The sequence below is a fragment of the Capra hircus genome, chromosome 5 (assembly GCF_001704415.2).
Source record: "Capra hircus breed San Clemente chromosome 5, ASM170441v1, whole genome shotgun sequence".
NCBI classification, from domain to species: domain Eukaryota; kingdom Metazoa; phylum Chordata; class Mammalia; order Artiodactyla; family Bovidae; genus Capra; species Capra hircus.
Genome location: NC_030812.1, coordinates 42,343,563 through 42,358,684, shown reverse-complemented (window position 1 = coordinate 42,358,684; position 15,122 = coordinate 42,343,563). Strand labels below are relative to the sequence as shown.

The following is a 15,122-nucleotide window of genomic DNA, read 5'->3' as shown; positions in this document are numbered from 1 at the left end:
TCCTATTCCAGTTGGGATGCATAGTAGTGGATAGAACCAAGGCGCTTTCAGGAAACTGAGACAGTAAATATAAGAGGAGGGGACAGAGAATTGGAGCTGATCTCACGCACAAAAACACTTTTGGAAGCTGTTACATGTGAGGCTGCCCAGGTGGCGCTAGTGGTAAAGACCTGCCTTATAATGCAGGAGACAGGAGAGACTCGGGTTCTATCTCTCCGTTGGAAAGATCTCCTGGAGGAGGGTATGGCAACTCAATCCAGTATTCTTGTCTGAACCCCACGAACAGAGGAGCCTGGCGGGCTACAGTCCATGAGGTCACAAAGAGTCCTGACTCTTTGACTGAAAGACACGACTGAAGCAACTTAGCATACATGGAAAGGCAGAAGTGGGGAAGAGGGTAGAGAGAGGGTAAGAAACCTGATTAGGGGACTTCCCTGGTGGTCTACTGGTTAAGACTTCCAATGCAGAGTATGTGGGTTCAGTCCCTGGTCAGGGAGTTAAGATCCCACATGCCTCACAGCCAAAAAACCAGAACGTAAATAACAGAAACAATAACAAATTCAGTAAGAATTCAAAAAAGAAACATCAGTACGTCACAGGTGTAATCTCATCTTACTCTTACCGTAACCCTGTGAGCTATATATTATTATTTCCATTTTACAGATGCATTCCCAGGTTCTTGCTGTATCTATTGATAATAACTGTGGCTAACCTTGGTTACATGCTTATGTGCCAGCCACTTTACAAATTGCCTTTTAATCCTTATAAAAACATAAGAATTAGATATTATTATTACTTCCATTTTCCAGACGAGAAAATCAAGGCAAGGAGAGGTCCTGTAACTTGCCCAAGGGCACACAACCAGGCAATGGTGGGAGCCAGGATGCAAAACCAGGCAGTCTGTTTACAGAGTCCGTAATTGTAATCACCATGGGTAACAGCCTCTAACAAGCCAGTCAGACTTAAGAGAAAAATAGAGGGAAGATACACTTACAAAGATGGAGAAACGATTATTTAAAAGGAAAGAAAGAAGGACAGCAATGAGGAGGGAAAACCTCATCCCAAAAGGGAATTTGAGTGTTTAATTTCTAGAGATCAGTTCAGTTCAGTTCAGTTCAATCACTCAGTTGTGTCCGACTCTTTGCGACCCCATGAATCGCAGCACGCCAGGACTCCCTGTCCATCACCATCTCCCGGAGTTCACTCAGACTCACGTCCATCGAGTCCGGGATGCCATCCAGCCATCTCATCCTCGGTCGTCCCCTTCTCCTCCTGCCCCCAATCCCTCCCAACTCTTCTCATGACGTGGCCAAAGTACTGGAGCTACAGCTTTAGCATCATTCCTTCCAAAGAAATCCGAGGGTTGATCTTCAGAATTGACTGGTTGGATCTCCTTGCAGTTCAAGGGACTCTCAAGAGTCTTCTCCAATACCACAGTTCAGAAGCATCAGTTCTTTGGTGCTCAGCCTTCTTCACAGTCCAACTCTCACATCCATACATGACTACTGGAAAAACCATAGCCTTGACTAGACGGACCTTAGTCGGCAAAGTAATGTCTCTGCTTTTGAATATACTGTTTATGTTGGTCATAACTTTTCTTCCAAGGAGTAAGTGTCTTTTAATTTCATGGCTGCAGTTACCATCTGCAGTGATTTTGGAGCCCCCCAAAATAAAGTCTAACACTGTTTCCACTGTTTCCCCATCTATTTCCCATGAAGTGATGGGACCGGATGCCATGATCTTCGTTTTCTGAATGTTGAGCTTTAAGCCAACTTATTTGGTCTCTTCTTTCACTTTCAACAAAAGGCTTTTTAGCTCCTCTTCACTTTCTGCCATAAGGGAGGTGTCATCTGCATATCTGAGGTTATTGATATTTCTCCTGGCAATCTTGATTCCAGCTTGTGTTTCTTCCAGTCCAGCGTTTCTCATGATGTACTCTGCATATAAGTTAAATAAGCAGGGTGACAATATACAGCCTTGACGTACTCCTTTTTCTATTTGGAACCAGTTTGTTGTTCCATGTCCAGCTCTAACTGTTGCTTCCTGACCTGCATACAGAGTTCTCAAGAGGCAGATTAGGTGGTCTGGTATTCCCATCTCTTTCAGAATTTTCCACAGTTTATTGTGATCCACATAGTCAAAGGCTTTGGCATAGTCAATAAAGCAGAAATAGATGTTTTTCTGGAACTCTCTTGCTTTTTTGATGATCCAGCGGATGTTGGCAATTTGATCTCTGGTTCCTCCGCCTTTTCTAAAACCAGCTTGAACATCAGGGAGTTCAAGGTTCACATATTGCTGAAACCTGGCTTGGAGAATTTTGAGCATTACTTTACTAGCATGTGAGATGAGTGCAATTGTGCAGTAGTTTGTGCATTCTTTGGCATTGCTTTCTTTGGGATTGGAATGAAAACTCACCTTTTCCAGTCCTGTGGCCACTGCTGAGTTTTCCAGATTTGCTGGCATATTGAGTGCAGCACTTTCACAGCATCATCTTTCAGGATTTGAAACAGCTCAACTGGAATTCCATCACCTCCACTAGCTTTGTTCGTAGTGATGCTTTCTAAGGCCCACTTGACTTCACATTCCAGGATGTCTGGCTCTAGATTAGTGGTCACATCATCATGATTATCTGGGTCGTGAAGATCTTTTTTGTACAGTTCTTCCGTGTATTCTTGCCACCTCTTCTTAATATCTTCTGCTTCTGTTAGGTCCATACCATTTCTGTCCTTTATCGAGCCCATCTTTGCATGAAATGTTCCCTTGGTATCTCTAATTTTCTTGAAGAGATCTCCAGTCTTTCCCATTCTGTTGCTTTCCTCTATTTCTTTGCATTGATCGCTGAGGAAGGCTTTCTTATCTCTTCTTGCTCTTCTTTGGAATTCTGCATTCAGATGCTTATATCTTTCCTTTCCTCCTTTGCTTTTTGCCTCTCTTCTTTTCACAGCTATTTGTAAGGCTTCCCCAGACAACCATTTTGCTTTTTTGCATTTCTTTTCCATGGGGATGGTCTTGATCCCTGTCTCCTGTACAATGTCACAAACTCCATTCCATAGTTCATCAGGCACTCCATCTATCAGATCTAGGCCCTTAAATCGATTTCTCACTTCCACTGTATAGTCATAAGGGATTTGATTTAGGTCATACCTGAATGGTCTAGCGGTTTTCCTTACTTTCTTCAATTTGAGTCTGAATTTGGTAATAAGGAGTTCATGATCTGAGCCACAGTCAGCTCTTGGTCTTGTTTTTGTTGACTGTATAGAGCTTTTCCATCTTTAGCTGCAAAGAATATGATCAATCTGATTTCAGTGTTGACCATCTGGTGATGTCCATGTGTAGAGTCTTCTCTTGTGTTGTTGGAAGAGGGTGTTTGTTATGACCAGTGCATTTTCAGAGAGGCTTTATTGACGATTTTAGTAATAATGGAGATGACAGTAACAAAGTGAACATTTATTGGAAGGCTTCCTATGTGCGTTTATATCTATTTTCTCATTGAATTTCAGGATAATTCTTTTGTCTGTATTGAAATTGCAGGACCTAGTACACAGTAGCAGCTCAATAAATATTTATTGTGTGACTCTTAAAATGTGACTTTTGTGGTCTCACTTTTAGGAAACTCTAGGTCATAGGGCTAAATTCTAGGAGGCTCAGCTTCTGTGACTCTCGTGTTTATTACCTCACAGCATTTATCTGTCTGAAATTATCCCGTTTATTTCCTTGCTGTTTATTATCTCTTCTCTCTCACTGTTAGCGTGTAAACTCTAGGAGAGCAGAGCCTCACTCACGTTGTTTCAGTACTTGCAGCATCCAGAACAAGGCCTTGCAGTTAGAAGGTGGTTGATACGCACTTGCCGTATGAATGAAGAGAACCCACAGCCGAGCTCTCGAGACAGCTCTTCTCCCACAACAGCACAGTGGACTCCAGAGCAGGCAGGTCCTCTGCTCACGTGCTTGCAAGCACCTTCCTCCGTGCCTGTTGTGAGTGAGCATCTGCCCACTTTCTCTGTCACTCGCCCGCCATTCACTCAGCTGTTCACTTTCCCAGGTTTAGTTTTGGAGCGAGCAAGAAAAGAAATCGCTTGTTTGTTCTGTTTTCAGTGCATAAACAGAGACCATCACAAAGGTTATCAAACCATCTGTACCTGAAAATGACTCTCTCACCACACACCCATTAGGATGACTACTACTGCGAAACAACAAACAAGTTGGAATCCCTGTATACTGTTGATGGGAATGTAAATGGTACAGCGTCTGTGGAAACCAGTGTGGCATTCCTTGAAAAATTAAAAATATTACCATATGCTCTAGCCTCTCACTTCTGAGTATGTACCCTAAAGAATCTCAAATAGCTATTTGTATACTTGCAGCATTATTCACAGCAGCCAAAAGGTGGCAGCAACTTAAGAGCCCATGAACAGATAGCTGGATAAAGAAATTATGGTATATACATACAATGGAATATTATTCAGCCTTAAAAAGGAAGGAGATTATGACACATGCTACAATATGGATGAATCTTGGAGATACCATGCTAAGCGAAATAAGCCAGTAACAAACACACAAATACCGCATGATTCCACTTATATGAGGCCCCTCATGAGTAGTCAAATTCAAAGAGTCAGAAGGTGAATGGTGGTTGCCAAGAAACTGGGTACAGAGCTTTGCAAGATGAAAAGAGTTTAGAGATTTGTTGCACAACAATGCGAATATACTTAACACTCTGAACTGTACTATTAAAAATGGTTAAGATGGTTAATTTTGTCATGTGCATTTTTCACAATTAAAAAAGGGTGAGTGGAGAAAAAAGATGACTCTTGGTAGTATGGCATACGCCTCATTCTAAAGGAGCAAGATCCTAAAGTGAAGGACTCAGTGAATTCAAATGAAAATGCAAAGTCCCTGTGAAGGAACAGAGGTGGAAGTCTAAGAGCTACCACTATAAACAACCTGCATAAGGACAAGGAGGGTTAAGCACAAGCTCTTGATTTTGGGTTCCTGAGGGTCAGTGGTGCAAATAACACTTTCTTTGATGACTTTTTAATATAATGTACATTCTTAAGCATTTTACACAAATCTTTACAGAGTTAGGAGTGTGATTAAATCAGGTTGTGATGCTGCTGCTGCTCTGAAGTGTCTCTTGTTACATCCCGCCAACACTCACCTGTCCACACGAAGCTGGCAGACGATGCTCAGCGCGTCCACAACTCCTTCTTCTCTCAACTGTCGACAGCCAATGGATGTAGCGATAAAACACCCCGTCCTGCCTATCCCTGCACTGAAAAGAACAGACAGCGAATTAAAAGGTGCAGGGAAAATAGAAGAGATAAAATATATTCCTTTAACATTGAAAACAACCACTAGGATCAATAATAATAATTATGATAATAGCAGCAGCTCTCGTGTACTGAGTGTACAAACCTGGCCCTCTACTAAATGCTGCAAAAGCATTCTTCCTTTTAGGTCTAAGAAGGAGGATGAATGGGATCGAGGGAGGTGGTGGGTGGAAAGAATAGTGAAAAAGGTACCAGCTGTTCTACAAAGAAGAACTAGGGCCTGAAATTTAGTAAGGTATGGGCAGTAGCAAGGAGGGGAAAGACCTACATACATGACAAAAGTGAGCATGGAGGAGTGGAGCTGAACAATGAGAAAAGCAAAAAGTCAAAGGTGACTCGCCCGGAGGACTGGAAGAATGGCAGTGTCATTGAGATGCAGTGGGAGTTCTGGAATGAGGTCTGATTTGAGGAAGAGAGTAGAGGCTTTGGTCCTGGATATAATAATGTGGCTGGGGCTTCCCTGGTGCCTCAGGTGGTAAAGAATCCGCCTGCAATGCAGGAGACCCGGGTTCAATCCCTGGGTCAGGAAGATCCCCTGGAGAAGAGAATGGCAACCCACACCAGTATTCTTGCCTGGCGAATTCCACAGGGGAGGCTGGTGAGCTATAGTCCATGGGGTCGCAAAGAGTTGGAAAAGACTGAGCGACTAGCACATACACATACTGATGTGAAAGATGTTAGTGAACAGCTGAAGATTCAGTTCAGGTTAGGAGAGAGGATGTGGTTAAAGGCACATATTTCCAAGTCTTTTTTTTTTTTTTTTAATCACGGTAATAGCTGAACAGAAATATTACCTGTCATGGAAGGTTTACTCGTGAATCTCTTTAGATGGCAAGTTATCAACTTTACAAACTTTCTCTGTCTGTCTCTTTCTCTCTTTCAGCAATTTTAACCATCTTTATGTAAATTTCTTCCAAATCTACACTTAAGTTCCCCAAGTTTCTCCTAAACTCTAGATTAGCATTCCACCTCCTAGCTGGCACTTCTGCTGTTGCTATTTTACACTTGCTGCAGTTCAGTGTCTCTAAATTCAATGTATCTAAAACAGAATTAATTATCTTTTTCCTCAATGGCATTACCAAGCAACCACAAATTTTCCAGCCTAGAAATCTTGGAGCCATCTTCAACATCTCCCCCTCTCTCACTTCCCACATCCAGTCTGTTACCAATTCTTATGTTTTCCACCTCCACTGAGCTTTCGGGAACCATGCTTTTCTTTCTATAAACTGCGCTCACGTTTTTGAAATCTTACTTCATGATTAACGATGATCTCATCTTGGTTTCCGAGTCTCAAGACTCTTCCTGGGCTAATTCATGATATACACAGTTGCTAGGTTCATCTTTCTGAAACAGGAACCTGATCACATTACTCAATACTCAAAAACTGTACGGGCTTCCCAGGTGGCTTGGTGGTAAAGAGTCCGCCTGCCAATGCAGGAGATGCAGGAGACACAGTTTCGACCCCTGGGTCAGGAAGACCCTCTGGAGCAGGAAAGGGCAATCCACTCCAGTATTCTTGCCTGGAAAATACCATGGACAGTGGAGTCTGGTGGGCTATACCCCAAAGGGTCACAGTGAGTTGGACGTGACTGAACATACATGAGCACCAGCAAAAACTGCAGATGGTCACAGTATGGTGTCTAAGCATGCTTCCATGGTATTCATGCCTTACGTAATATGATTGGATGAACTTTCAAGCTTTTTGTCTTTCTGTTGTTGACTTTGTACCCTTTGTGCCATTGTTTTCATTTGAATCTTTGCAAAACAACTTTTTCTTTTTGAATCTTCCTTTTTGAGTTAATGATACTTCTCCAGTCAGAAATGCCCACCCTACCACCTTTTAAAATCACAAACATTGGTCCTTCTTTCAAGATCCTGTTCAGCGTATTCCAACTTTTAGAGACTTTGTTCAAATCTCATAGTTTGAGTATAGCTCCCCTTTCAGCTCTCAAATATGGGCTTCCCTGATGACTCAGTGATAAAGAATCCTGCCAATGCAGGAGATGTGGGTTTGATTCCTGGGTTGGGGAGATGGCCTGGAGAAGGAAATGGCAACCCACACCAGTGTTCTTGCCTGGGAACTCTCTTTACAGAGGAGCCTGGTGGGTGACAGTCCATGGCGTCACCAAGAGTTGGACTCAACTTAGCGACGGAACAACAACAACAGCAGCACTCAAATAGCACTTATTTCTCGGACTTGGCACTTGTTTCCTGCTGAATATGAGTACAGAGGAAATCAGAGGAGGAACGCGTCCTTTTTAGCGTAAGTGTCTAGAGAGTTTGTATCAATAAAGAGAGAGTACTTGAATTGTACCTTGTGAATGGCACGCATTTTGGTTATCATCAATGTGAGAGAATGTTCCATAGGTGAGACTGATATAGGGAAAAATTTGCAGCAGAACAGAAAATAAGATGTGTGACAATGAGTAGACTAGTTTGGCTAGAAAGAGAAAGTTACAGCAGAGGAATAGTGGGAAAGAAGGCTGGGAAGGTACAGTGGGGTCTATAAAGGATTATAGAAAGCTAAGAACTTGTCCAAGGAGCAGTGGTTGCGCGGGCGCAGGAGGGCCTAGAGGAGCTTTCCCACGTTGAAGGTCAGGAAGGGCGGTGGTGAGGAGATACCCCTCGTCCAAGCTAAGGAACAGCGGCTACACTTTGCTGGAGCAGCCATGAAGAGATACACCATATCCAAGGTAAGAGAAACCCAAGTAAGATGGTAGGTGTTGCAAGAGGGCATCAGAGGGCAGACACACTGAAACCATACTCACAGAAAACTAGTCAATCTAATCACACCAGGACCACAGCCTTGTCTAACTCAATGAAACTAAGCCATGCCCGTGGGGCAACCCAAGATGGGCGGGTCATGGTGGAGGGGTCTGACAGAATGTGGTCCACTGGAGAAGGGAATGGCAAACCACTTCACTATTCTTGCCTTGAGAACCCCATGAACAGTATGAAAAGGCAAAATGATAGGATACTGAAAGAGGAACTCCCCAGGTCAGTAGGTGCCCAACACGCTACTGGAGATCAGTGGAGAAATAACTCCAGAAAGAATGAAGGGATGGAGCCAAAGCAAAAACAATACCCAGCTGTGGATGTGACTGGTGATAGAAGCAAGGTCCGATGCTGTAAAGAGCAATATTGCATGGGAACCTGGAATGTCAGGTCCATGAATCAAGGCAAATTGGAAGTGGTCAAACAAGAGATGGCAAGAGTGAACACTGAAATTCTAGGAATCAGTGAACTAAAATGGACTGCTGCTAAGTCACTTCAGTTGTGTCCGACTCTGTGCGACCCCATAGACGGCAGACCACCAGGCTTCGCTGTCCCTGGGGTTCTCCAGGCAAGAACACAGAAGTGGGTTGCCATTTCCTTCTCCAATGCATGAAAGTGAAAAGTGAAAGTGAAGTCGCTCAGTCATGTCCAACTCTTAGCGACCCCATGGACTGCAGACCACCAGGCTCCTCTGTCCAGTGGATTTTCCAGGCAAGAGTACTGGAGTGGGGTGCCATTGCTTTCTCCTAAAAATGGACTGGAATGGGTGAATTTAACTCAGATGACCATTATATCTACTACTGCAGGCAGGAATCCCTCAGAAGAAATGGAGTAGCCATCATGGTCAACGGAAGAGTCCGAAATTCAGTGCTTGGATGCAATCTCAAAAACGACAGAATGATCTCTGTTCATTTCCAAGGCAAACCATTCAGTATCACAGTAATCCAAGTCTATGCGCCAACCAGTAACGCTGAAGAAGCTGAAGTTGAATGGTTCTATGAAGACCTACAAGACCTTTTAGAACTAACACCCAAAAAAGATGTGCTTTTCATTATAGGGGACTAGAATGCAAAAGTAGGAAGTCAAGAAACACCTGGAGTAACAGGCAAATTTGGCCTTGGAATGCAGAATGAAGCAGGGCAAAGACTAATAGAGTTTTGCCAAGAAAATGCACTGGTCATAGCAAACACCCTCTTCCAACAACACAAGAGAAGACTCTACACATGGACATCACCAGATGGTCAACACTGAAATCAGATTGATCATATTCTTTGCAGCCAAAGATGGAAAAGCTCTATACAGTCAACAAAAACAAGACCAAGAGCTGACTGTGGCTCAGATCATGAACTCCTTATTACCAAATTCAGACTCAAATTGAAGAAAGTAAGGAAAACCGCTAGACCATTCAGGTATGACCTAAATCAAATCCCTTATGACTATACAGTGGAAGTGAGAAATCGATTTAAGGGCCTAGATCTGATAGATGGAGTGCCTGATGAACTATGGAATGGAGTTTGTGACATTGTACAGGAGACAGGGATCAAGACCATCCCCATGGAAAAGAAATGCAAACAAGCAAAATGGCTGTCTGGGGAGGCCTTACAAATAGCTGTGAAAAGAAGAGAGGCAAAAAGCAAAGGAGAAAAGGAAAGATATAAGCATCTGAATGCAGAATTCCAAAGAAGAGCAAGAAGAGATAAGAAAGCCTTCCTCAGCGATCAATGCAAAGAAATAGAGGAAAGCAACAGAATGGGAAAGACTAGAGATCTCTTCAAGAAAATTAGAGATACCAAGGGAACATTTCATGCAAAGATGGGCTCGATAAAGGACAGAAATGGTATGGACCTAATAGAAGCAGAAGATATTAAGAAGAGGTGGCAAGAATACACAGAAGAACGGTACAAAAAAGATCTTCATGACCCAGATAATCACAATGGTGTGATCACTCATCTAGAACCAGACATCCTGGAATGTGAAGTCAAGTGGGCCTTAGAAAGCATCACTATGAACAAAGCTAGTGGAGGTGATGGAATTCCAGTTGAGTTCTTTCAAATCCTGAAAGATGATGCTGTGAAAGTGCTGCACTCAATATGCCAGCAAATTTGGAAAACTCAGCAGTGGCCACAGGACTGGAAAAGGTCAGTTTTCATTCCAATCCCAAAGAAAGGCAATGCCAAAGAATGCTCAAACTACCGCACAATTGCACTCATCTCACATACTAGTAAAGTAATGCTCAAAATTCTCCAAGCCAGGCTTCAGCAATACGTGAACCGTGAACTCCCTGATGTTCAAGCTGGTTTTAGAAAAGGCGGAGGAACCAGAGATCAAATTGCCAACATCCACTGGATCATGGAAAAAGCAAGAGAGTTCCAAAAAAACATCTATTTCTGCTTTATTGACTATGCCAAAGCCTTTGACTGTGTGGATTACAATAAACTGTGGAAAACTCTGAAAGAGATGAGAATACCAGACCACCTGACCTACCTCTTGAGAAACCTATATGCAGGTCAGGAAGCAACAGTTAGAACTGGACATGGAGCAACAGACTGGTTCCAAATAGGAAAAGGAGTACGTCAAGGCTGTATATTGTCACCCTGCTTATTTAACTTACATGCAGAGTACATCATGAGACACGCTGGACTGGCAGAAGCACAGGCTGGAATCAAGATTGCTGGGAGAAATAGCAAGAACCTCTGATAGCAGATGATACCACCCTTATTGCAGAAAGTGAGGAAGAACTAATAAAGAGTCTCTTGATGAAAGTGAAAGAGGAGAGTGAAAAAGTTGGCTTAAAGCTCAACATTCAGAAAACGAAGATCATGGCATCCAGTCCCATCACTTCATGGGAAACAGATGGGGAAACAGTGGAAACAGTGTTAGACTTTATTTTTGGGGGCCCCAAAATCACTGCAGATGGTGACTGTAGCCATGAAATGAAAAGACGCTTCCTCCTTAGAAGAAAAGTTATGACCTACCTAGATAGCATATTCAAAAGCAGAGACATCATATTGCCGATTAAGGTCCATCTAGTCAAGGCTATGGTTTTTCCAGCGGTCATGTATGGATGTGAGAGTTGGACTGTGAAGAAGGCTGAGCGCCGAAGAATTGATGCTTTTGAACTGTGGTGTTGGAGAAGACTCTTGAGAGTCCGTTGGACTGCAAGGAGATCCAACCAGTCCATTCTGAAGGAGATCAGCCTTGGGATTTCTTTGGAAGGAATGATGCTAAAGCTGAAGCTCCAGTACTTTGGCCACCTCATGCAAAGAGTTGACCCATTGGAAAAGACTCTGATGCTCGGAGGGATTGGGGGCAGGAGGAGAAGGGGACAACAGAGGATGAGATGGCTGGATGGCATCACTGACTCGATGGACGTGAATCTGAGTGAACTCTGGGAGTTGGCGATGGACAGGGAGGCCTGGCATGCTACGATTCATGGGGTCGCAAAGAGTCAGACACAACTGAGCGACTGAACTGAACTAAGAACTTTGGAGTTCATCCTCTAAAAGAATGGTACTCTTTTTTTTTTTTTTTGAGAATATGTTGAAAACAATGAGTTTTCACTCCCCAGAAAATTCATTTAATGTACTCAAATCTGTTCAAGTCATTTCAAGTTCATTGGCCCCTGTAGGTAATCCACAAATCCAAGATTAAGAAATTTTGCTCTAGGCAATGGGAAGCCTGTGTGAAGCTTGAGCAGAGACTCCATGTGATGAAAGAGGGTTTTAGGCACATCATCCAAGAGGAGTGCGCAGAATAGACTGTAGTGGGGGTGGAGCATGGGGAAGTGGGGTGTGTATGTGCAATTAGCTGACTTCTTCTAAAATACATGGATGAGGTCATAAGGGCCTGAACTTGGGTGGTTGGGCAGGAAGTGATGATTATGGGAGAAGCTTTGAAGGGAAAGCTAATCTGGTGACTGATTAGATACTGAGGCTGGAATTGAGAAAAGGGCCAAAGATAACTGTCAACATTTGATATTGAGTGGCTGGAAAAAAGATGGTCTCATTCTTAGAAACAGCAATCAGAAGGGGAGCTGGGTTTAGAGGGGAAATGGTTAGTTCATTTTAGATATCCTGACTGTTTTATGATTTTGGGTGTGGGACAGTTCTAGCTCTAAAGTAAGTTAAGTTTAGGATAAGGCCTAAAGTTAGAAACTAGATAATGACACATTGGGCAAATAGACATACAGTAAATTTTACTCTTAATTAAACCACAAAGGTTCAAAAGAAGGCTAAAATCATAATTTAAAGTAATATATTTGTTTATTAAAAACATCACCAAAATCTATCTTATAAGACATAAGGGGATCAATAAAGTCATGCAAATTTTTTTGAGAAAGTATGGAGAAAAAACAACCAGTTATATAAATAACTTTAAAATTTGTACTTTGGTTTGGGCACATTAGCAGGAAAACAAGGGGAAGAGGTATAAGTTAAAGGATAAGAACTTTAAATTGGACACGAGTCAAGGGAACCACTAAAATCGGTGCCTCTTGTCAGCCCAGCCTCCAGGACCCCATGTTCTGGTAACAGCATTTTGTTTTCCTCTTGGTGAATTACCACTTGCCATTTAACATTTCATAAATTTATTTCTATCTGTTTTTCATGAGGTAACTTTTAGAACAGTTGACTGGTTTTCACCAAATTCGGCATAATAATAGTAAATGTTATCAAGATACAATCCTAGTAAAGTTCAGGGGCATCTCAAAACAAGAAAAAAGCTGTTGATAATTAAAAAATCGTATGTCTTTCCTAGCACACACGAGCCTAATGAGACTAAATGAATCCACCTACATTTCAAGGTCGAGGACTGAATCAATAAGATCTCCTGTTCCCTGAGTGATTCATAAGTGAAATTTTCTCCACTGTATGACTGCTAAAAATATGCTAATAATGGTACTTCATTTCTGACAAGTATCACTGTGGTCAAGAATCAAGGGGGAGGCTAATTAGTTTCAATATCTATTCAATTTACCAGCAAAGTCAGAACCAGGAAGTCAAACCCAACTGCCACTTGCTGTATGACTTTACAAAGAATAGACCATTACTGAGGCAGAAAGGACAGCCCATCCCTTACCTGCAGTGGACCACCACAGGCCCTCGGCCCGCGGAGGCAAGTCTGTCTTCTTCCACATCCAGCATGAGCTGCAGAAGGGGCTGGGCACTGTCTGGAGTCTTGTGATCGGGCCATGAGGTGTACCAGTAATGTTTCACACGTTGGGTGTGACTTCCTTGCTGAAAATAGAAATAGCCACCAAGCGCTTCATTTACTTGTGGAACTAAAAGGCATCCAAACCACAATACCAAACACCTTCTATCACAGCCATCTTGCTTGCTCCTCACTTCTAGGTGGCAATAAAATCTAGGGAACTTTTGAAGAATATTCTTTCAACCTGAGAAAAATTTACTGTAAATATGCTGATGTCAAAATCTGACAGTCTTGCTTCAATTAAATGAGAAATATATATATGATATATATTTAATATAGAAAACATATATATGCTAGATATGTTTGTAATTTGTGATCATGAACATAATGGTAGATGAATAAATGGCCAAGAAAGAATTGAGATATAGTGTGTTTCCTGGTCTTTGAATGCTCCTGACAGGTTATTGTAAATATATTGACCAGTATAAGAATGCTTAATTTTATACTCAGTCACTCTAATGATTCTACACTCACCCTAAATACCAGTTTTTTACAGCAGTGAGGGACCCGTGTAGGAAAGGAGTGACAAAGGAGGGTCCATGCACATCATCTCAAAACCAAGTTGGGGCCTGGCGTAGACTACGCACTAGTTGGATACATGTTGAAGAACAGGTTTCTCTAAGTGCCTTCCTATCATGAATTTCCCATTAAAACCCATCAGCGCAGCTCTGTCTCTACTTTCTTCTTCTTTGCGATGATTCTGTCCCAGCAGTGGGGTTCTAGATAGAACTGGAATCTTTGGGATGCTTGCTCTCTAGAAGAAAAACGACCAACTATACCATGGCAACATCCCTCAGCATTTGCTGTCCAAAATTTAAATAAGATAAATTTTCTATGACATAATCTGGTCTGGGAAAGTCCCTATAAATGACTGTAACTCCAAGTTTTGGAAGATCTCAACAACACTTCAGGCTTTTCTTGCCTCCCACAACCACCCACGAGCGCAGATTTTCCCTTTCACAGTTTCCAGGCCTTCCTTAAATCTGCTGAGACAAAGTGACATTAAAAAAAGAAATCACGGTAACATCTCCAGCACGAGCCTTTAGTCCTTTAGTTAAAGGCGTTCAAAAGGTTAAATCAGATGTGTTATATATATGCAAATTAGCAGACCATAGCACCCTACTTAGTGGATTTCTTTAATGTCTACTTAAATTAATTATTCCACAGAGTGATAGTAGCTGACAACAAAGTACATAAGGGAGTGATTATACTTTCTTCTTGATCTTGACTTTATTTAACTTGTTCAGATTGAATTCGCAGTTCTTAGGACAAAAAAAGTTCAAAATAAAAATGCAATCCTCTAACACCTTCCACTTTGTAGACAGCTACAGCTCCATATTCTTACCTTTAAGACAAGGTTTCGAACAGTATAGTTATCGCATTCATTTACACTGATAACCAGAACCTCAACTTTTCCATATATTCCTCTCTTTTCTGGCCAGTAAAGCACACATTTCTGGAGGAGGGGAAAGAAGAACACAGCAAATATTAACGGTTTTCACTGGCCTGGAAGCATTTTTCATTCAAGCATCTCAAAAGTTTCTATTTAGTTAAATAAAATAAATCAAGTGTCAATTTGAAACATTCTGTAAATGAGTTAAAACCACTGAACTATACATTTTAAATGGGTAAACTTTATAGTATATATATATATATATATATATATATATATATATATATATATGCATGTGGTGCTCACTTGTGTTTAACTCTATGCAGCCCAACTCTTTGTAACCCACCAGGCTCCTCTGTCCATGGAATTTTCCAGGCAGGAATACTGAAGTGGGCTGCCATTTCCTCCTCCAGGGG

The 15,122-nt window shown here is 42.0% G+C and overlaps 1 protein-coding gene across 1 annotated transcript in view; it reads right to left on the bottom strand.

Annotated features, from left to right (window-relative positions):
- Positions 1-15,122, bottom strand: part of PTPRR (protein tyrosine phosphatase, receptor type R) — a 279,908-nt gene that overhangs the window by 19,958 nt on the left and 244,828 nt on the right. The window contains exons 11-13 of the mRNA XM_005680173.2: positions 14,659-14,769; positions 13,182-13,339; positions 5,159-5,272 (exon numbers count right to left, since the gene is read on the bottom strand). Of these exons, the coding sequence (XP_005680230.2) occupies positions 5,159-5,272; positions 13,182-13,339; positions 14,659-14,769 (383 nt within the window). The remainder of the gene's footprint in view (positions 1-5,158; positions 5,273-13,181; positions 13,340-14,658; positions 14,770-15,122) is intronic.